The sequence below is a fragment of the Paroedura picta genome, chromosome 3, assembly GCF_049243985.1.
Source record: "Paroedura picta isolate Pp20150507F chromosome 3, Ppicta_v3.0, whole genome shotgun sequence".
NCBI classification, from domain to species: Eukaryota; Metazoa; Chordata; class Lepidosauria; order Squamata; family Gekkonidae; genus Paroedura; species Paroedura picta.
The window spans coordinates 5,914,186-5,936,475 of NC_135371.1; the positions used below are offsets into that span (position 1 = coordinate 5,914,186).

General features: G+C 49.2%; 1 protein-coding gene across 1 annotated transcript; it reads left to right on the top strand.

The window, feature by feature from the left end:
• The first annotated feature begins 578 nt into the window (after positions 1 to 578).
• On the top strand, positions 579 to 21,030 carry LOC143834170 (uncharacterized). The gene is made up of 4 exons (XM_077330772.1): positions 579 to 789; positions 2,164 to 2,290; positions 5,476 to 7,350; positions 17,857 to 21,030. Exons 2-4 carry the CDS (start codon positions 2,257 to 2,259, stop codon positions 19,413 to 19,415), a joined length of 3,468 nt encoding a protein of 1,155 aa, XP_077186887.1. The 5' UTR covers positions 579 to 789; positions 2,164 to 2,256; the 3' UTR covers positions 19,416 to 21,030.
• The last annotated feature ends 1,260 nt before the right edge of the window (positions 21,031 to 22,290 follow it).

Genomic DNA, 22,290 nt, shown 5'->3' on the forward strand with positions numbered 1-22,290 from the left:
ACCGAATCGGGCTTCACTTCGGCTCTGATAGGCATTTTGGCTTCCGCCGATCTGTCTCCGAAGCAGCCGGAAGCACACGTGCCCGACACAAAGAGCAACGCTCTCTCCCTCCATTTTACCTTCCAGCCCGTCTTTGGAGGGGTTGACTGCCTCTGGATGTGGAGGTTCTACTAGGCAGCCACACTAGCAGCTCCGGATCGGCCCCCTTCCTTAGGGTTGCCAACTCTGGGTCGGGAGATACCGGGAAACTTGGGGTGGGGGGGAGATGGGGTGGCTGGGTTTTGCAGCCGGGAGGGACCTCCTTGTTGTCCAATGCTATGGAGTCCCCCCCCCACCCTAACAAGCACCCACTTCTTCCAGGGGGGGGGGGATGGACTGCAATTCCGCAGGATCCCACCCGGGAAAGCCCTCCGTGCTCGTGGCCGCCTCCCGCATCAGGCACCCGCCTGCAAGAGTTTGCAGTTGCAACCAGGGCGGAGGGCGCAAGCCGGGAAGGAGCTCGAGGAGAGCCGGGAGCCGGCGGGGAAGAGGCGCCTTGGCTGCCCCGATCGGCCGGCTTGCTGAGCCCCGCGCCTCGGCCTCGAGCAGGAAACTACATTGCCCAGAAATCCGCCTCCGACACGGAAACAGAACCGCCCGGGGTTGGGGGGGGGGGGGAGAGAGAGAAAAGCTCCCGCCTCCCTTTGGGGTTCTTCGGCTCCAGATTGCCAGCGCGAGCCCGGGGGATTCAGTCCGGATCCGCCTCCCCCCCGGTTCTCCCCGCTTTGGGGGGGCTTCCTGCAGGGGAAGGTGAGATGTTGGGGCCTCCCCTTGGGCAGGGGGGAGGGAGGAGGGGGCTGCATGAAGGAGACGGGGGGGGGGGCTGAGCTGGCTGCAAGGAGCGGGCTGGGGGGCTGCCGGGGCCAAGGGGTGGGCGTCTGGGGCAGGGGCTTGTTGCAAGCGCCCCGACATCCAGGACAGTCCTTCTGCCCTTGTGCAGAACAGTCAATGCTGTGTCTCCTCTGGTTGGTTGCCAGCTCAGAGTTGGCAGATACCTGGAGACTTGGGGGGGGGATTTTTCCGGGAGGGGCTTCCGAGGAGTATAATGCTCTGGAGCCCTTTTACTCCCAGGGAACTGAGCTCTGTCGCCTGGAGACAAGCTGCAATTCCAGGGGATCCCCAGGTCCCACCTGGAGGTTGGCATCCCTGGGAGTGCCAGTAGTGGCTTGGGAAATACCTGGAGACTTGGGGGGGGGGAGGATTTGGGTCGGGGAGGGACCTCCGTGGAGTATAACGCACTGGAGCCCACCCTCCCAAGCAGCCCTTTTCTCCCGGGGAACTGAGCTCTGTCGCTTGGAGACGAGCTGTAATTTGGGGGGGTTCCCCAGGTCCCACCTGGAGGTTGGCATCCCTAAGCCTGCCTGCAGGACAGTTATTGTCCTTTTCACAGACACGTTGAGGCGTTAGCGGTTGCAGTCACGGGATCTTAGAGTGGGAAGGGGCCACACAGGCCATCTAGCCTGTCCCCCAGTTCAATGCAGGATCAGCCTCAAGCATCCAGGAGAAGTAGCTGTCCAGCCGCTGCTTGAAGACTGTCAGTGAAGGGGAGCTTGTGATTGTGGTTGTAGGCTGCTTTGAGACCCTTCGGGTAGAGAAAAGCAACATATAAAACCAAGCTCTTCTTCTGAATGTTCAATTCCCCACATCTCCCTTCCTAGGATCGCTACTTGTGCTTTGTGTGTGTGTGTGTGTGTGGGGGTAATTGAATGAAGACACAAGGGCCAGAATTAGCCACACCGGATGTAAACGTTAGAGCAGGGGTAGTCAACCTGTGGTCCTCCAGATGTTCATGGGCTACAATTCCCATGAGCCCCTGCCAGCGAACGCTGGCAGGGGCTCATGGGAATTGCAGTCCGTGAACATCTGGAGGACCACAGGTTGACTACCCCTGCGTTAGAGCGTCAGAGGTCACCTTTTCGAGACAAAAATGTTTGAAGTGGAATCATTGTATGGAAAAAAAACACCTCAGTGTATTTCAGGACTGTTATGTGCAAGGTAAAATTTGGGGAGTTTGAAACTTAAAAAAAGATTCTGCTAACTTTGAGACCTGTAGGGGTTTCTGCGTCCTTCTTGAAGTGACTGTCTTCTCGGAATCAAGGCCCTCCCCATATATGTGCCTTTCAGAGACCCCCGTGTCCTTCGAAGAGGTGGCCGTGTTATTCATTCAGGAACAATAGGTTCTTCTGGATCCGGTCCAAAGACCTCTGCTGCGAAGTCATGCTGGAAAATTATGAATCTACAGCTTCTGTGGGTAAGGATTCCCTTTCCCCCCGTTTTCTTATGAATTTGGAAGGGGAAGAGGAGGACCTTCTGAGGTCCCTCCATGACTTCAGGACAAGCGTTCGTCCCTGACAGAAGATAGAGCGTGCCTCTTTGCACCCATGCGTGTCTTAGGGCCTCCAAGTGAATGCATTAAAAAAACATCCAGAATTGGCACAACCTAGCAGCTCTCTGCACTTCCCTTTCTCTTCCCCAGTCCCTCTTCCAGTTTGCCAGCTCTGGGTCCCTCCAGCAGGGTCTCAGGAACACTAGGGAGAAGATCGGAACCTGGATAGGAGGAGGGTCCCCAGCTCCTGAGATGCAAATTGAAAGTCCCTGGTCGAATCCAAGGGAATGCAAAAGGGTATGGAAAGGAAGACTTTTAAGGGACTGGGAAAGACTGCTGCAATCCGCCCTGTGGAGCCGCCCCTTGGAAACATACAGGCCAGATCTCCAAAGGGGTGAGAATACCTGCCTTCTATTGTCCCACAAACACCTTGTGGTGTGCACACTGGAGGTGATACTGTAGGGTTGAGGAGCCAACCAGAAGGCATTGAAGGGGGACCCCCAGGCGATGGGAGGGGCCTGCTGAGAAAGGAAGGTTTCTTGTTGTAATGCTCTGCCCTCCATTGGCCAACTCTACAAACCCAGTCCACCTGGCCCCCCCCAGGATACACCTACCATCCAATCATAATGGTAATACGTTTCAGTCACCAATCTAGTGTCCCCTCTTCCTTCTGATAGGGGTCTGCCTCCTAAACCAGGGGTAGTCAACCTGTGGTCCTCCAGATGTTCATGGACTACAATTCCCATGAGCCCCTGCCAGCGTTTGCTGGCAGGGGCTCATGGGAATTGTAGTCCACGAACATCTGGAAGACCACAGGTTGACTACCCCTGTCCTAAACCACAGCAAGGCACGTATAAAACCACACGGTAATCACACAAAATATTTGTTGAGCAAAACACCATAGGTTCCCTCCTGCCCTTCTTTGTAGGGTAACACTCTCTTTTTTAGCAGGACAATGTTCAGAAGGGCAACCAAACCTCCACCATGATCTCTGGTCTAGTCCCTGCAGAAATAAGTTTTCCTTCTCACCCTACGGTTGGTACGCATCTGTCCAGATGCTTCTTGCTGGCCCTCTGGTCTGACTCCAGTTCTTGTGGATTTGATCCAGAGTCCCCGCTTGCTGGAGGCTCTTTGATGGTCCAAGCTGGACCTCTGCCTCAGGTCGCTGGTGGTTCTGGTTTGGGCATTTGCTTTCGGTCACCGTCCCACTGCTCACATTGGGCTAAGAGCATCTGTGATCTTCGTCTTTGGTGTGCTGCATGTTAAGGTGGTGCGCTTGAATACGCCTGGGCCACCTCTGCAATAAGGTGTCAGGTGTTTTTCCTTGCTTGCCGCCATTTCAGTGAGTGAGGGCCTGTGAGCAGCATGAATGACTGGCCCCCAAATACACCCTTCAGATGTAGTGAGAGCCCACACACGATAACCCGGCATCCTGGCAGGGTGGCTCGTGGGAATTGTAGTCCATGGACATCTGGAGGGCTGCTGTTTGACTACCCCTGCTAGAATATCAGCGTGGGACTGCACAGGACTACACCATGCTGTGTGAGGGAAGGGGGTGCCGTTTCTCCTGAGCACCTGATGGGTTTTTTTTGGGGGATGGGGAAATCATCATGTTCACTTCTGGTGGGGAGGGACTCCCCCTCACTTCCATAGGATCTAGAACAGGGGTAGTCAAACTGCGGCCCTCCAGATGTCCATGGACTACAATTCCCAGAAGCATTCTCTGGCAGGGGCTTCTGGGAATTGTAGTCCATGGACATCTGGAGGGCTGCAGTTTGACTACCCCTGAGAACCTCCTATCCTCAGCTGGCCTGTGTGTCCGCAGCCCCTGGGTTGTGCCTGCACAGAAGACACGTTGATGAACACCAGTTATAGGTAAGTGCAACCGTGTTTAACTTGTCCTTGACAAGAATTTTGATACTGAGGCGAAGTTGGAATAAGAATCGGTCACGAGACCCTGCTGCGTTTTCTGCTGAGTTTGCTTTTGCAGAGGTAATCTATCAAAAACATCACGTTGCTGAAAGACCCCTGCTGACTATCCGTTCCAGGGATAATTCAAAGGCTTTAAACAGCTTGGGAGCAGGTTACATGGAGGAAAAACACACTTCCTTTCCATCCAGCTCAGCAGCTAAGGCCCTCCTGATAAGCTCTGCTCTGCCTTCAGAGGTGTAGTAGGTGAGAAATCTTCAGGGGTGGCAGCTTACCTGTGCAATGGCCTTCCCACTGAGGGCCCCCAGATTGCCTGCACAAGTTTCTTTTAGGGGCCTGACCAAAATGTTTCTCTTCACCCAGGCCTTTCATGGCCTTTTCTAAAGAAAAGCTTTTTTGTGTAATCTATTTTTAGCCTAAGGGATGTGTAAAATCAATTTTAGGCTGCTCCATGTTTTCTGGGTTGATGTTCCGGCTGTGTTTTTGCGAGATGGAGTTTTAAGATATTTTACTGTTGCTACACTTCGTTTTTTAAAGCTGCTTTGTGGAGGCTCCTCGGAAAGGCCGTGTCAGCATTTTCCAAACAAATAATTTTTGCAAATATGTATTTATTTTTGGATTTATATACCGCCGCATTCCATTCGGACTCGCGGCGGTTCACAATAAGATGATAAATAACCCGTATGACCCCATTAAAACTTGTTAAAAATTAACACGGAACAATGAAATTAAAAAAGATGGCAATACAGAGTTCTAAAACCCCTCTCCCACCCTCTCTCTCTCTGTCCAGCTATAGAGGGCCAAGAGCTCTTTCTTGTTGGGAATAGGGATCCGGATTGACCAATTATGGCTCTTTTTGCCTATGGAGGTGTTCTGTTAGAGAGAAAAAGGCTGACTTCTCTTTCACTGCCCCGAGGGGACATGAAGATCTCCTAATGGGTGTTCTGTTATGGTGTGTTCGGAGCAAGAGGCCTACTGGATTGTGGAGAACCAGTTCCTCTATGGTCAACCCTTCCGGTCCCCTCTGCCCCCCACTTCCTCTGCCGGTTTCTGCCCTTGCTCGTAGCTATACAGAGGCTATACAGAGGCTTTTTGGGGCCTCCTTATTTGCTAACGACAGGCTGTGTTAAGTGGCTTTTCTTGCCTGCTGCTCTTACTGGATTTCTCTCTCCCCTTTCCAGCAGGAGATGCACCAGAGACTGAGAGACATGGGCAGCCAGGAGAGATGCCTTCGGTAAAAGAGGAGGACCTGAAGGTGGAACCTTGGGATGGAGATGAACCTCTGAAGCCTTGCACAATAAAAACAGAAGGAGAACAAGAATGGAGCAAGGAATTGGTCGACTGTCAGAGCACAGCCAAGTGTGAGATCCCAGCACAAAGCAAAATACAAAAAGAAAACGGAAGGAATACGTGCCCTGAAGAAGAGGTAAAGGTCAGCTGCATGCCCAGTGTTAAGCAAGAGGAAAAGAGCCAGACAGGCAAGAAAACATTTAGTTGCCCGGAATGTGGGAAGAACTTCAGTTGGAAGGAGAGCCTTGCTTTACATCAGAGAATCCACACGGGGGAAAAGCCCTATCACTGCTTGGAGTGTGGGAAGAGCTTCCGACAGAGCCACCACCTTATGTCCCATCAGCTCATTCACACTGGGGTGAAGCCATTTAATTGCTCGGAGTGTAGCATGAGCTTTTCCCATCAATCAGGCCTTAATCAACATAAGAGGATTCACACGGGGGAGAAACCCTATAAATGCTTGGAGTGTGGGAAGAGCTTCAGGCAGAGCCACCACCTTACCACGCATCAGCTCATTCACACTGGGGAGAAGCCATTTAACTGCTCGGAATGTAGCATGAGCTTTTCTCATAAATCAGGCCTTAATCAACATAAGAGGATTCACACAGGGGAGAAGCCATATAAATGCCTCGAGTGTGAGAGGAGCTTTAGTCAGCAGGTAGGCCTCATCATACATCAAAGGACTCACACAGGGGAGAAGCCCTACCAATGCTTGGAGTGTGGTAAGAACTTCTCTCAGAGTGCCCACCTGACTAGTCATCAGCAGACTCACACAGCGGAAAAGCGCTATAAATGTCTGGAGTGTGGAAAGAACTTCTCTCAGAGTGGCAACCTCAGTGACCATCTACGGATTCACACAGGAGAGAAGCCCTATCGATGTTTGGAGTGTGGGAAGAGCTTCCGGTGTGGAGTCAGCCTTGCTTCACATCAGCTCATTCACACTGGGGAGAAGCCATTTCAGTGCTCCGATTGTAGCAAGAGCTTTTCTCATAAGTCAGGCCTTTATCAACATAAGAGGATTCACACCGGGGAGAAGCCCTATCAGTGCTTGGAGTGTGGGAAGAGCTTCAGACAGAGATTCCACCTTATCTCACATCAGCTCATTCACACTGGAGAGAAGCCATTTAATTGCTCGGATTGTAGCATGAGCTTTTCTCATAAATCAGGCCTGACTCAACATAAAAGGATTCACACTGGGGAGAAGCCATATAAATGTTTTGAATGTGGGAAGAGCTTCAGCCAGCAGGTGAGCCTCATTACACATCAAAGGATTCACACAGGTGAGAAGCCCTACCGATGTTTGGAGTGTGGGAAGAACTTCTCTCAAAGTGCCCACCTCAGTAGCCATCAGCAGATTCACACAGCAGAGAAGCGCTATAAATGTTTGGAGTGTGGAAAGAACTTCTCTCAGAGTGGCAACCTCAGCGACCACCAACGTATTCACAGAGGTGAGAAGCCCTATCAGTGCCTGGAGTGTGGGAAGAGCTTCAGGCAGAGACACCACCTTACCTCCCATCAGCTCATTCACACTGGGGAGAAGCCATTTCAGTGCTCAGATTGTAAGAAGAGCTTTTCTGATAAATCCGGCCTTAAACAGCATAAGAGGATTCACACAGGGGAGAAGCCCTATCAGTGCTTGGAGTGCGGGAAAAGCTTCAGACAGAGACACCATCTTACTTCACATCAACTCATTCACACGGGGGAGAAACCTTTTAATTGTTCAGATTGTAGCATGAGCTTTTCTCATAAATCAGGTCTTAATCAACATAAGAGGATTCATGTAGGGGAGAAACCATAAAAATGTTTGGAACGTGGGAGAACTTTACGTCCCAGTGCAAGGTTTTCCTCATCACTGAAGAATTCACACTAGGGGGAAATGATCAGATCAGAACGTTCATACAGTGGAAGAGCTGTCTAAATGCTGAGATTGAAACCAGAGCCTTTCTTGTGAATCTGGTCTTGTACTTCTGTGGATTCATGTAGAGAAATTGCATAAATCTCTGGATTTTTTTTCTCTGTCTGTGAATTACAGCATAATGTGGGAGAGAGTTTTCTGAGTTTCATGATCAAATAAGAACTGGTTAATCAGACCTCCAACCGGAGTAAGATAAAATGGGTTACTTCCATTGAACAGGGGGCAGAATAGTTACTGTTTGCTGCTGCTTGTAACAATTTAAGATCTTTGTATTGCGGGTTTATTATTTTCTTGTGGCAAACCCCTTGAAAGCTTTTTCGCCTGAAAGCATGGGATGTAAATAGGCATGACAGTTGGGTTTTTTAAAAAAGAAATTATGCTTGTTTTACGGTCTGCAGAATATTGGCATGTATCTGATAGTTCTGGCTGATTGTCGTTGCTATAGCACAAAAGTATATTACAAATGTGGTAAAGAGGCCAGCCAAGATGATTAAGGAGGGAGACAATAGAACTCCAGGAATGCCCAGTGGATTCAATAGGGAATAAATTCAGGAAGGGCAAAAGAACTTAGAATGAATTATTCAGTTGGGGCACTCTCTGTTGGATTACTTTAAAGGGTGCTTAGGCAGTGTTTGAGTGGCACATATAGAGACAAAGCACTTGTATAATAACCAGTGTAAAGAAATGGGGAAAAACAACAAAGGAAGAACAGGAGATCTCTTTCACAAGGTACAAGCAATCAAAGGGAAATGGCAGGCAGGGGTTAGGCATGCTGAAAGACCAACACAGAAATAAAGAAAAGATGGGAACAATACACCAAAGAACTATACGAAAGAGATATGAAAGATGACAGATTCTATCCAAGATTAATCTTTTGAAGAAGTTTTAGAAAGTGAAGCTGCACCGAATGCATTTGGAAGAAACAAATCAATAGGAATATATGATGTATCAATGGAGCTGTCCCAAGCCACAGAAATGGAGTCTTATCAAGATTGTAACAAGATTGTGCCAATATGTATGGGAGAAAAAAACAATGGCTTGCAGATTGGAAATGGTTTACTTTCCAGTCCCGAAGAAAGGAGACGCCAAAGACTGCAGCAACTGTTGGATCTCCACATTAATTTCTCATGTGTGTAAAGTGGTGCTTAAAATCTTACAGCAAAGACTTTTACCATCTATGGAAATGCAAATAGTTCAAGCTGGATTCAGGGAGGAAAAAAAACACACGAGATCATTGTGCAAAGTTCCCTTTGTTACTGGACCATACGAGAGAATTTCAGAAGGAAATTGGCATCTGTTTCTTAGATTACAGCAAGCCTTTTGAATGTGTCCTGAAAAGCCACAGCCAGGTTTAAAGGAAATGGATGTGATTGTGTTGATGTGCTGGGAAGGTTTTAAACCAGAAATTGCCAAGACAGGAACATTTGAGTCCAAAGGCTCCTTTAAGACCAACAAAGATTTATTCAAGCTGTGAGCTTTCATGTGCATGTACATGTCTTCAGACAAAGTGTACATGCATGCAAAAGCTCACGCCTCAAATAAATCGTTGTTTTTGGAAGCAGTTGGATTACTAGCATCCCTACAGTACAGAGCCAAAGGCCGGTGTATGCTTTACACCAGGGGTAATCAAACTGTGGCCCTCCAGATGTCCATGGACTACAATCCCCATGAGCCCCTGACAAGGGGGCTCATGGGAATTGTAGTCCATGGGCATCTGGAGGGCCGCAGTTTGACTACCCCTGCTTTACACAATTAATAGAGGTGTTGAATTATGGATTACCATTATCCTTACAAGCGAGAGGACAACCACTGAGGAAAATTACCCTTTGAAAACGGGATATATCTAGAAACCGTTCTGGTTGGATTCCACGCTACAATAAAGCAACATAGAACGAAGAGACCTTTTACTTGACTTTATTCTGTACAAATTCTGAAAATAATGTTAGTAGCCTAAGGATAGGTTTTTTTTCTCTCTTTGATTGCCAGCTCCTGTTGGCCAATGTCATCAGGAGCTTCAGGTGTGGCATCCCATCAGGCTTCAAGGTGCCAGGGCCCCCCTGCTTACCCTGCAAGCTGTCCCACTTTTGCGGAAGAACTTGCCTTCTTGATTCCCCTGGATTGGTGGGCTTGTCCCAGTCTGCTGGAGGAACAGAGAATTGGGCTTCAAGGCCAGTTGGAGAACTCAGGGCCGTTTTCACCTCAGCCGTCTGGGTGGTCCTTGTGCTCCCATCCCTGCTCCCTGAAAGACAACACCAAGAGCTTGTATGGCTGACACTTCCTGTTGGGTGGCTTACACTGTCATCCCTCCTTTCATCCGCGGAGTTTGGGGGACTTGCATGGTCTCATTTGCCACGATGGGTTCCTTCCAGCCACCTGGCCATTAGGGCAGTCTGAGTTACGAGACTAAACAGAGAGAAACAGACCTATCCAATGGCAATACAATAAACATATTCATAAAAGAAAGAAAAGTGTCCTGTTTTTGTCGTTTTCCTCATTTCTTTATTCTATAGGACTTCTGTCAAAAGGGAATCCAGGTGATATCTGCTTTCAGTGAGATTCTTTCATCAGTGACAAGTCCTCTCGAGTCTTCAGTATTTGTTTTATCTATTTTGGTCATTAGTGGGGATGGTTAAATAGAACTTCCACACTCGGAGGCAGTTTACCTCTGAATATCAGTTACCAGGGGCAACTCTGTGGGGTGTTTATTCTTTGTGGCACACAGGCTTCCTAGAAGACTGAGGCTGGCCACTTTGGAAAACAGGACATTGGCTGATAGACCTTTGGCTTCATCTGGTGGGGCTCTGCTTCTGAAAGGCCCAGGCCAGGGAATTCTCCCACCCACAGTTAAAAACAGAATTCAGGGAACTCCCATCCCCTCCAAATCCCTTAGGTAAGCTCACGAGCACTGAAGTGTTGGAGAGAATGCCTAGAGGCAGGGGAAAAGGTAATGTTGAGGAAGGATCCAAAAAAGAGCTGGAAGCTGATGGGGAAACATCCATGGGAACATTAAATTCTCCTACTTGAATATCTTGCAAGGTCTTCAGTTTCTCTTTGGCCTTTAATGTATTATCCCGCGTTAGAAAATCGTGTTTCGTTATCTTTTGAACTTAATAAGCTGCTCTGGGAGGGGTGGGTGGGAGCAAAACAGTTCCATCATGGAAACCGAACTCTCCAAAGTCCCTCTCAGGTCTGGTGGAGGGAGATTTGACACTGGAAAGCTCCTCCCCTGAAAAACTTTTCCATCTCCTCTAAAGTCGTCCCACTGGACTCAAAGAGAGGAACCAAAGCTCTTGCTCGTATTCTATGGGGGTTAAGCCTAAAGTCCCGGTACAGAAGAGCAAAAGCCCCATATAGTCCAAAGTAAATGAGGCAAGAAACTTCTGGATGAAGCAAAAAAACGTTTATTTACTATAGTTGCCATTTAATCATAAAAAAGGCTGCAGCATAATTAGAATGGTTTGTTTGAACTCCACGGGTGACATCTGCTGGGCAGGTCTGGAGGTGGCCCAGGGACACGCATTCCGGTGTAGGGCAGAGGGCCATCTCACCACATGTCCTCGGGATCTGGATTGAGTCCCGGCTTCTCCCAAAAAACCAGCTGGATGCATTCCTGCAAGGCAAAACCAGGTGGTAAGCAGGGATCGTGGACTCCACTCCGCTGGCATCCTCCAAGGACTTCCACTGCCTTTGGTTGGCCAACATCCACCGGGGTCCGTCCGCCGGCATCCACGGACTTCCACCTGCAAATGGCCTGGGGTGCTAATCTTTATACTCTGGAGATGAATTGACCCATGTTTGTTTAAAGCATTCCACAATTGTGAGTCTTTGACAAACTTTCTGGGATGTGTACGCCCTTGTATTCAACATAATAGTGTTAAAAAGTCTGTCAAAATAATGATTGTGCATGTAACTAGCTGAAGTGACAATGATATGCTGGGTAAGTCAAAAAGCATCCAGAAAGCCATTTACTGGGTTTTGGTCTCCAGCAGCGCAACCAAATTGGACTCCAGCGGCACCCTGGAGACCCACAAAGGCGGAGTCCATCTGGACTCCGCCTTTGTGGGTCTCCAGGGTGCCGCCGGACTCCCAATTTGGTTGCTCCCCTTCCGAAATGCCGCTCGCTCCTTGGCTGCCTTGGGTCCCGCCGCTGCGAACTACAGTTCCCGAAAGCCCTTGCGCGGGGAACGTCAGCCGCCGCTCGCGCGCCTCTGTGGTTGTTCGGTCGATTCCTAGAGCGGCGGGGGCGCGCGGGAGGGCGGGGGGCATCCGGCCGTTGTTCCTCGGCGGGGGAGGCGAGGCGGTCTCCTCGGGAGGAGGGATCGGGGCTCCGGGGCGGCTGCAGCGAAGAAGGTGCAATGGCGGCTTTCCTGCAGAGGTTTGGGGCCGGGAAGGGGCGGGGAGGGAGCCCCAGTGCCTGCACCGAGAGAGCCGGTGGGTGGGAGGGTGCATGGGTGGGTGGGCGCCCTGAGGAGGCCGGCTTGGAGGGAGAGGCCTGGCCCCACCGGGGGTGGGGGTGGGGGTGGTGATGGTTTGCATTTATTTCTCCCTCTCCCCCTTCCCCACGACCGGTGGGCACAAAGCAGGTGGAGGTGGGTCATTGGGGTGGCCACAAATTGCCCCCCCTAATTGCCAGTCTGGAGCTGCAGCTCAGCCCTTGGCCCTTGAGGGATGCTCCCTTGCTTTGGAGGAGACAGGGGGGGGGGCTAGCCACAGTCTGTGTTAATTACTTCTCTTGACAGCTGGGAGAGCGCCTGCCATTAAATCACTAACCTTAACATTTTTGTTCCCCTTCTGTTTTTTGTGAGTGGAGATTGAACCCAAAGGACTGGGGAACTCAGCCCCCACCCACCCACCCCCTGCCATTATGCTGCATATTTGTTGGATAGCCCCATGATGCTGTTTACTAATTCCCTGCTAATTTACTCTCTCCTTATAACTGTACTCTGATGGTTCCTGTTTTATTGTCCGAGGAAGCTTGCCTGCGTGTGAAAGCTCACACCTAGAATAAAACAGTGTTGGTCTTGAAGGTGCTGTTGGACGCCAGTTTTGTTCTGCTGCTCCAGACCAACAGGGCTACACACCTGAATGTAGCTGTAATTGAGGTTGCTGTCAGTTAAAGATGGTTTTAAGTGGTTTAGCTATGTGTTATTTTAATTCTGTTGTTTTGTTGATGCTGCACACTAAGCCAGCCTATAAGGGAGGTGGTATATATGTGGAAAGAGCCTCTTGTGGCCCAGAGTGGTAAGGCAGCAGACATGCAGTCTGAAAGCTCTGCCCATGAGGCTGGGAGTTCGATCCCAGCAGCCGGCTCAAGGTTGACTCAGCCTTCCATCCTTCCGCGGTCGGTGAAATGAGTACCCAGCTGCTTGCTGGGGGGGTAAAACGGTAATGACTGGGGAAGGCACTGGCAAACCACCCCGTATTGTGTCTGCCATGAAAACGCTGGAGGGCGTCACCCCAAGGGTCAGACATGACTCGGTGCTTGCACAGGGGATACCTTTACCTTTACATATGTGGAATGAATGTAAGTAGGTAGGTAGCCTCTCCCACCTCCTTTTTGGCGGACCCCCATCTCTGAATCTCAGCTTGCAGGGCCCCTTGTGGTTATTGTTCCAATAAAGTATGAAGCAAATCAAGCCCAAGAAAAGTTTAGTTAGCAGCACCATTCTGTCTTGTGCGGAGGGCTGTCCCAAGATAGCATCTTTCTGACTGGCTCAGATGGCATTTCTATATTTTTCCTATTTATTTACATTATATAGTTAAGAGTCTGCCTTTCACACTGGGACTCAAAGCCAGACTACAGGAAGTGAGTGAACACAGTTGACTGATGGGACATTCGGTAGACAATTCAGTAAGATTAGGAGTTGTAGAACTAAACGAAAGTCTAAAAACAACACTCTTAACAGACCACAGTGATAGCAGGACAAATTAAATGATCCTTCCCAAGGAGGTTCACCTGACTCCTGGGGTACTTTTCAGAGTCATTAAAGGTGAGAAGACACCTTTAATGTTTCTTGCCATTAGTTTTGTGCATTTTGCACATTTCTTACGACTAACCTGTGGGATTCTGCTTTCTTGCTTGAATGCTCAGGGACTGCTAGAGAAGATGAACTTGGGACAACTGTCTTCAGGACCTCCGGTGTTCTTTGAGGAGGTGGCCGTCTTCTTCACGCAGGAGGAATGGGCACTCCTGGATCCACACCAAAGAGCCCTCTACTGGGAAGTCATGCGGGAGAATTATGAGACGGTGGCCTCTCTGGGTAAGGATCCTGGCCCTTTTATCACTAAAACAGAAGAGGAGGGAGTGTCTGTAACAAATCCAGTCCAGAGCAATAAGGCAAAAAAAAATCCCACATTATGGATCCAGCTCACTTGTCTGATGAGCCCACTTAGGCTGCAGATATCTTTCCTCAGTCGTTTTCTACTTGAGGCCACCTGGAGAAATTAATATTTTTTGACAGGTTTTCCCAGGCTGGCTTGTAAATCAACCCACGAGGGAGGGACTGTGTGCTGTTTTTAGATCACAACAATCGGTCCCTCAGTGGGAACTAGCGGCCTCATGGCATAAGTAGATGTGATGCCATCCCCCAACTGGACCAGTGATGATGACAGTATTGCAATGCCTGATGGGAGATTCTTCAGGGCAGTGAGGGCTTGGTCCTGATGGGGCCTACAGCATGCCAGGCACTCTTCTCCTCCCCTGCTCACCAAATCATCCGTGGGTTGGGGGCTGTTTCTTCCAGTTGATAGGTGCTATAATGGCAGCTGTTTCCCTGGCTCTCGCCTTGCGATGCTCTTGCATCCAGTTTAACCCTGGACAGCCCCAGTTTAAGGATTCATGGGGCCCTAACAGAGCACTTCTGGTGCTGTCATTTGTGCTGCCCCCTTTCCCCGTGTCATCTGATCTGGCATTCCTATTGACATAAATAAAACATTCTGTTTTGTAAAGTAAAATTTGACCTTGATGTACCATCCGAAATTTTGAATTCTAACAATAATGACGAACACTATATCAAACTTCAGGAAGTCCACGTGATCGTATTTTAAGTAAAATTTTGAAATAGTGAATAGATTACATTACAAACAAAACAGAAATAGACACCTACAGGAACATTATGGACTCAACAAGCTATTTCTTACTTAAAATCTAGTTGAAAGTGCATGTGACACCTGTTTGGAATCACTCAGTGTAATATTTATTTCGCAGTTTTGAAACATCAAATTGGTCTCTAATAGCCAGAGAAATGCAAAATTTAATAAATTGTAAAATCTGTTTCCCTTAGAACAGTTTTCCCAAAGGGCTGCCAGCCTCTCTAGCCCTCCCCACATACATACGAACCCACACCTCTTTCCCGGTGTTCGGACCGCTGCAAATTCAAAACACGCTATATTGCCTACCCTTCTTTGTTGGTGGTTGTGCAGTGGCCACATTTTAGACTGGGAAAAATACATATGTTCGTTGTGAACGTCATTCACGAAAGTCACTTTGGGTCTTCATTGGGGAGAAAGACAAATGGGGAAAGAGAGAGAGAGAGAGAGAGAGGCAAACAATGGAGAATCCCATGGCCAGAAGCAAGCAGGAGGTGGCTGTTCCAGCCTCCCAAAGATGGAGACTTTTGGGGAAGGGCTGCCAATCCTGGATTAAGAAATTCCCGGGCATCTAGGCTGGAAACTAGGAAGGACAGAGTCTGAGGAGGCGAAGGAGCTCAGCAGGAATAGCATCCCATCCAGCTCACCTTCTGAAGCTGTTGTTTCCTTCAAGAAGCTAAGCAGGGTTGGTCCCTGTTCAGCCCCCGATTGGGAGACCAGCAAGGAAACCCAGGGTCACGACTACCCAGAGCCAGGCAGCGGCAAGCCACCTTGCTCGGAAAATGCAGCTGCGGCAGGAAGAGTCAGACTGTTGCTCTTCTCCAAACTTCCTCACTGCCCCCTTATTGTCCCAAAATTCCTCACAGCCCCCCCCCGGATCCTTCCAATGCCCCCTTGCCTTAGAATATAGTATAATAATAAAACATGTCAACCAAAATTGCATAGCAAATTGACGATTTCGTACGGATTTCTACAGGAAACGAAGTTGCAATATAACAATAATACACAAAGCACGGTAGCAATAACACAGTGGCTTGGTTTCCTGTCAGGGAGAGTACAGAGGCATTGGGGTACCAATATGGCAGATCAAATATACAAAAATGACTTTTATGGAGTCTTCAAACTTCCATTCTTCTTTAGTTCTCTGATATAAATCCCAGCGCGCTTTGCTCTTTGGCTAACAATTTTCATATTTTGAAAAACTCTCTGTTAGATTACTTCTCTATGCTGAAGTTGTTTTTCAAAATCCGAAAAGAGGGGCTATGGAGGATGCTCTAGGATTTCCGTTGTCCTCTATGACAGGAGTAGTCAACCCGTGGTCCTCCAGGTGTCCATGGACTACAATTCCCATGAGCCCCTGCCAGCCCCTGCTCTATGGCATTGCATCCCTACTGTGCTCCCTCTGCTACCCAAACTCTTCTCCCGACATCTTCCAAGACAGAGCTGGGAAAAACATATACAGAAAACAGGGAATTGAGCACTGTGACTTGCCCTTGAGTAAATATAATTCAAGCCCCATCCCCATTTGGCTCCTGGTCTTGTTGGCACCCAGGGAGATGCACTCAGGTGTGTCAAGGTTCTTATTCGCCAGCAATGCAGGAGCCATTGAGGGCAGCCCCCTGAGCCAGTCTGCAGGAAACTGAGTCCGGGGCAACTTTGGTGAATGTTCTCTGATGGGGGAACTGAGTGACCTGAGGCCTTATGCAGGAGTGTCCTAAGGCCTCAGAACACCTTCCTGGCCTAAGCCCCATTGAGTAGGCCTTTGTTGGGTTCTGTGTAGGCCTCTCTGGGTTACACTGGGTGGACCGGTCAACACTTGACAATTTTACTGAGGCCCGGTGGGGGGGAGGGTAGTCTTTGGCCAAGGGACGTCGCCGTCGCCTGAGCCCTGCTCCACTTGCTTTCCCACTGGTGCCTCTGACTTTCCACCGCCCGCTGGGGGGCGCTGCCAGCAGCAGGCGCGCAGTGCCACGCCAAGGGCGAGCCCCAGCCCTGGCAGCCGCTAGAGAGCGCCAAAGGTGAGCCGACGGCAGAATAGCAGGGCAGCCCCCGAGGCAGCAGCTGGGGAGGACGACGACGAGGAGCCGCGGCCCGGTACTGACATTCACGGACTGGTACCGGTCTCTGGACCGGGGGTTGAGGACCACTGCCACTGGGGACTAGGGAAGAACTGCTGGCCACCACTGTTAGAATGTGGTGGAATAACTTCCTTTCGCCCTTTGGGGGGCGCCACAGTTCTTCTGTCTGCACCAGCCTCAACCATAGACCTGGTGGAAGAGCTCCGTCTTACAGGCCCTGCAAAAAGCTGAAAGGTCCTGCAAGGACCGCAGCCCTATTTGTGGCCAGGTGAGCCTTTCTGGAGCAAGAGGCCTGTACAGAGTCTTTGGTCTGCCTTCCGGTCCCCCCGTCCCCCTCTTCCTTTCCCCTTGCTTGGAGGAATACAGGGGCCTTTCCAGCCCTCCCGTTCTTGTTTGGGAAAGTACCATTCAGTGATGGCTGGCTGTGCTAAGTGGTCTTTCTCTCCCACAGCTCTTATTAGATTTCTCTCTCTGTGTTCCAGCAGGATTCACACCAGAGACCGAGAGAGAGGGGCAGCCCGGAGGGGCGTCCTCAGAAAGAGAGCACGATCTGCAGATTGAGAATTGGGACCGAGGTGGACCTCCGAAGCAGCTGAAGAGAAAACAAGGAGGAAAAGAGAAGGAGAGGAAGGAATTGGTGGCTTGTCAGAGTAGAGCCATGGATGGGATCTTGATCCAAGACAAAGTACAGAAAGCAGGAGGGAAAGGAAGGAAAAAGTGCCCCACGAAAGGGGAAACGTCCAGCTGTGAATCCAGGGTTCAGAAAGACCAGAAGAGCCACACAAGCAAGAAAGCATATGGCTCCCCGGAGTGTGGGAAGAGCTTTGGTCAGAAGGATAGCCTTACTTTCCACCAGAGGAGTCACAAAGGGGAGAAGCCATACAAATGCTCACAGTGCGGGAAGAGCTTTAGTCAGAAGTACAGCCTTGTCTTACATCAGAAGGTTCATGCAGCAGCAGAGAAATGCTATAACTTTTGGGGGTCTGGTAAGGACTTTTCTCAGAGCAGCAACCGCACTACCCATCAACAGATCCACCCAGAAGAAAAGCCCTATCAGTGCTTGGAGTGTGGGAAGAGCTTCAGACAGAGACAGAGCCTTAATTCACATCGGCTCATTCACATGGGGGAGAAGCCATTTCAGTGCTCCTATTGTGGCAAGAGCTTCTGTAATAAGTCATACCTTAATAAACATCAGCGGATTCATACTGGGGAGAAGCCCTATCAATGCTTGGAGTGTGGAAAGAGCTTCCGATGGAGGCTAAGTCTCACTTCACATCAGCTTGTTCACACTGAGGAAAAGCCGTTTCAGTGCTCAGATTGCAGCAAGAACTTCTCTACGAGAGCAACCCTTGTGATACATCAGAGGGTTCACACTGGGGAGAAACCCTACGAATGCCTGGAGTGTGGGAAGAGCTTCGGACGGAAGGATAGCTTCACTTTACATCAGTGGAGTCACACAGGGGAGAAGCCCTACAAATGCTTGGAGTGTGGGAAGAGCTTTAGTCTGAAATATAGCCTTGCTTTACATCAGAAAGTTCACACCGGAGAGAAGCCCTACAAATGCTTGGAGTGTGGGAAGAGCCTCAAGTGGAAGCTTAGCCTTTACTTACATCAGAGAGTTCACACAGGGGAGAAGCCCTATAAATGCTTGGATTGTGGAAAGACCTTCTCTTACAGTAGCACCTTGACTAGCCACCGAAGGCGTCACACCGGGGAGAAGCCCTACAAATGCTTGCATTGTGATAAGAACTTCTCCCTGAGTTTCCATCTCACTAAGCATCTACGGATTCACACAGAAGAAAAGCCCTATACTTGCGCGCAGTGTGGTCGGAACTTCTCTCAGCGTCGCTACCTCAGTAACCATCAACGAATCCACATAGAAGAGAAGCCGTACCAGTGCGCGGAGTGTGGGAAGAGCTTCAGACAGAGACTAGGCCTTACTTCCCACCAGCTGGTTCACACGAGGGACAACCCATTTCACTGCTCCAGTTGTAGCAAGAGCTTTTGCAATAAATCCTACCTTGCTAAACACCAACGGATCCACACTGGGGAGAAGCCCTATCAATGCTTGGAGTGTGGAGAGAGCTTCCGGTGGCGAAATAGCCTCATTTCACATCAGCTCACCCACACCGAGGAGAGGCCGTTTCCATGCTCAGATTGTAGCAAGAGCTTCTCCACGAGAGCAACCCTCGTGATACATCAGAGGGTTCACACTGGGGAGAAGCCCTATAAATGCTTGCTGTGCGGAAAGGGCTTCGGACGGAAGGACAGCCTTACTTCACATCAGCGGAGTCACACTGAGGAGAAGCCATTTAATTGCTCGGCTTGCGGCAAGAGTTTTTGTAGTAAATCGTACCTTACTAAACATCAACGGATTCACACTGGGGAGATGCCCTACCAGTGCCTGGAGTGTGGGAAGAGCTTCCGATGGAGAAAGAGCCTTACTTCACATCAGCTCATCCACACCGAGGAGAAGCCATTTCAATGCTCAAGTTGTAGCGAGAACTTTTCCGATAAATCGGAGCTGACTAAACATCGGAGGGTTCACACTGGGGAGAAGCCCTATAAGTGCTTGGAGTGCGGAAAGAGCTTCATACGGATCAACCACCTGAATTTACACCAATGGGTCCACACTGGGCAGAAGTCATTTAATTGCTCGGATTGTAGCAAGAGCTTTGCTTATCAATCAAGTTTTAATAGACATAAGAGGGTTCACACGGGTGAAGCTGTTAAAATGTTTGAAGTGTAGGGAAAATCTTAGCCCAGCGGGAGGTTTACGTGTCACCAAAGAATTCCCACAAGGGAGGAAGCTGCACATCAAGGTGTTCCCATCGCAGAGGATCCGTGTAAATGCTGAGAAGGAAACCAGAGTCTTTGTCATGAATCTGGTATTTTTATACTTAATGTGGATTCAAGCAGAGAAACTGTATACATCCCTGCTTTTTACTCCATCAGTGAATTACAGCGTAGAGCAGAAGAGAATTCTCTAGCTTTCTTCCATGGTAGAATAGGAACCTGCCAATTCACTTCCTGCTGGAGTGCGATAGAGTGGTTCTCTTCCATTGATCAGCAGTCAGAATAGCCCCTCTCTGATGCTGCCTGCAAGATGTCAGACCTTGATATTGTGGGTTTTTTTTTCTTGTGAGCTATTTCAGTTGAGAGCATAGGATGTAGATAACAGAACTTGTATATCATTATACTCATAGAGTTGGAAGGTACCTCCTGGGTCATCTAGTCCAACCCCCTGCACTATGCAGGACACTCACAACCCTATCGCTCATCCACTGTCACCTGCCTCCCCCTTGAGCCTTCCCAGAATCAGCCTCTCTGTCTGATGGTTCTCCAGCCTCTGTTTAAAAATCTCCAAAGATGGAGAACCCACCACCTCCCGAGGAAGCCTGTTCCACTGAGAAACCGCTCTAACTGTCAGGAACTTCTTCCGGATGTTTAGATGGAATTTCTTTTGAATTAATTTCATCCCATTGGTTCTGCTCCGTCCCTCTGACAGTCTGCTGAAAAGTGGCATATATATATATGGCAGCTCCAGCTGGTTCTTGTCACCATCACTGAAAAAGGATATGTAATGCAAGTCTGGTAAAGAGAGCCAGAAGAAGGTACCCGTAATGAGAAAGTCGATAGAACTCTAGTAGATAGAACTCTTTCTCCCTTTCTCTCCTAAAATGGGGTTGGGTGGAGAAATGCCGGTACGTTTGCTTTTCCTGCATGTCTGCTAATGGCTACTCAGTGATACGAATAACATTGCTGATGGACATTCTATGCCATTTTTAATATTGAAATGCTGTAATGGTTTGACGTTCACTGCCGTGGGGTCTCTCTTTGTGTGCCAAGGTGGTGCAGAAATGTTTTCAGTACATTAAGAGTCAAGCAGGGAGTGGAGTTTTCTCTGCACGTATCCAGGGAATCCTTCAGAGCTCCAAAATATGGCTTGAAATTTAAGTTGAAGTTAGTAGGCAAGAAACTTGTAAGTAGATTTTTCACAGTGGCCCCTCACGGAAGAGCCTGTGGACTTGGTGTTAAGGAAGGAACTTTTATCTCTGTTGCAGCTTATAACAAGATAGACCAGGGATAGTCAAACTGCAGCCCTCCATATGTCCATGGACTACAATTCCCATGAGCCCCTGCCAGCATTCGCTGGCAGGGGCTCATGGGAATTGTAGTCCATGGACATCTGGAGGGCTGCAGTTTGACTAGCCGAGATAGACATTCAACAGCAGTAGGCTGCATTCATTCGTACAGTCGATTGGCTCCACGACTTGGTCTATTGTACTGTTTTTTTTTTTTAGAGAGGTCCTATCATTTGTTGTTGTTACTTAGCAGCACTTAATAAATGCCTGTCACAACCATCCTTTTTCAGGCTTCGTTTATTTTATGATGCTCCCTTCTCCGTATTTTCCTTAAAAAGTCAGCCAGCTAGATGAAAGTTTTGTAGAGTCAGAGCAATTATTTCCTGCTTGTGAAGATCTCTTACCGTACGTACTCGAGCTTAAACTGATCCGAATTTTAGCCAAGGCGCCTAATTTTACCGCAAAAAACCTGGGGAAACTTATTGACTCGAGTATAAGCCTAGGGTGGGAAATGCAGCGCCGACTGGTAGATTTCAAAAATAAAGAACAGAGACCAATAAAATGACATGAATTTGAGGCATCAGTAGGTTAAATGTTTTTGAATATTTATTTCAAAGAAAAAGTCACTCTCTCTGGGAGATGTCAACAGAGATTTATTTTGGGGAGGGGGGTTGGGCAAATAAGTTCCATCATGGAAACCAAACTCTCCAAAGTCCCTCTCAGGCCTGAGGGACAGAGATTTGATCCGCGAAAGCTCCTCCCCTGAAAACCTTTTCCATCTCCTCTAAAGTCCTCCCGCTGGACTCAAAGAGAGGAGTCAAAGCTCTTGGTCATATTCTATGGGGGTTAAGCCTAAAGTCCCGGTACAGAAGTATAATCCTCAAATTAGCCAAAGGCTCATATCGTCAAAAATCAGGCGAGAAACTTTGGGATCAAGTGGAATGTCTATTGCCTAAAGTTGCTTTTTAATCATCAAAAAGGCTGCAGCATAAGGGTTTGTTTTAATGAAAAATACTGAAGCCACGGGTGACATCTGCCGGGCAAGTCTGAGGGTGGCCCAGGGACACGGGTTCCAGTGTAGGGCAGACGGCTATCTCACCACACACCCTCTGGATCCGATTTGCGTCCCGGCTTCTCCCAAAGACCAGCTGGACATGTTCCTGCCAGGCAAAAGCAGGCGGTAAGCAGGGATCGTGGACTCCCCTTTGCCGGCACCCTCCGAGGTCTTCCACCGCCTTCGGTTGGCCAATATCCACCGGGGTCCGTCAGCTGGCATCCACAGACTTCCACCTGCGAATGGCCACTGGCTCCCATTCATCCATCATCCATTCACACCAGTGCGCTGCGCTGAGGGCGGGAAGCCACACAGCAACGGAACACCCCCATTCAGTCACACATTCACACCAATGCCCCATGCTGACGGCGGAAAGCCCCTCAGTTATGGAACACCCCATTCACACACACATTCACACACAGAAAACACACTCCCCAGCTGCCCTCGCCAATTTCCGCCCCCTTCCACCAGCCTAGTTCCGTCAG

Bases quoted from the DNA above. Each gene is read 5' to 3' on its own strand.
- LOC143834170 (XM_077330772.1), top strand. From the start codon at position 2,257: ATGCTGGAAAATTATGAATCTACAGCTTCTGTGG. The intron at 2,291-5,475 runs GTAAGGATTCCC...TCCCCTTTCCAG, and splicing joins TGAATCTACAGCTTCTGTGG to CAGGAGATGCACCAGAGACT. The intron at 7,351-17,856 runs ATAAGAGGATTC...ACCTTAATAAAC, and splicing joins TAAATCAGGTCTTAATCAAC to ATCAGCGGATTCATACTGGG.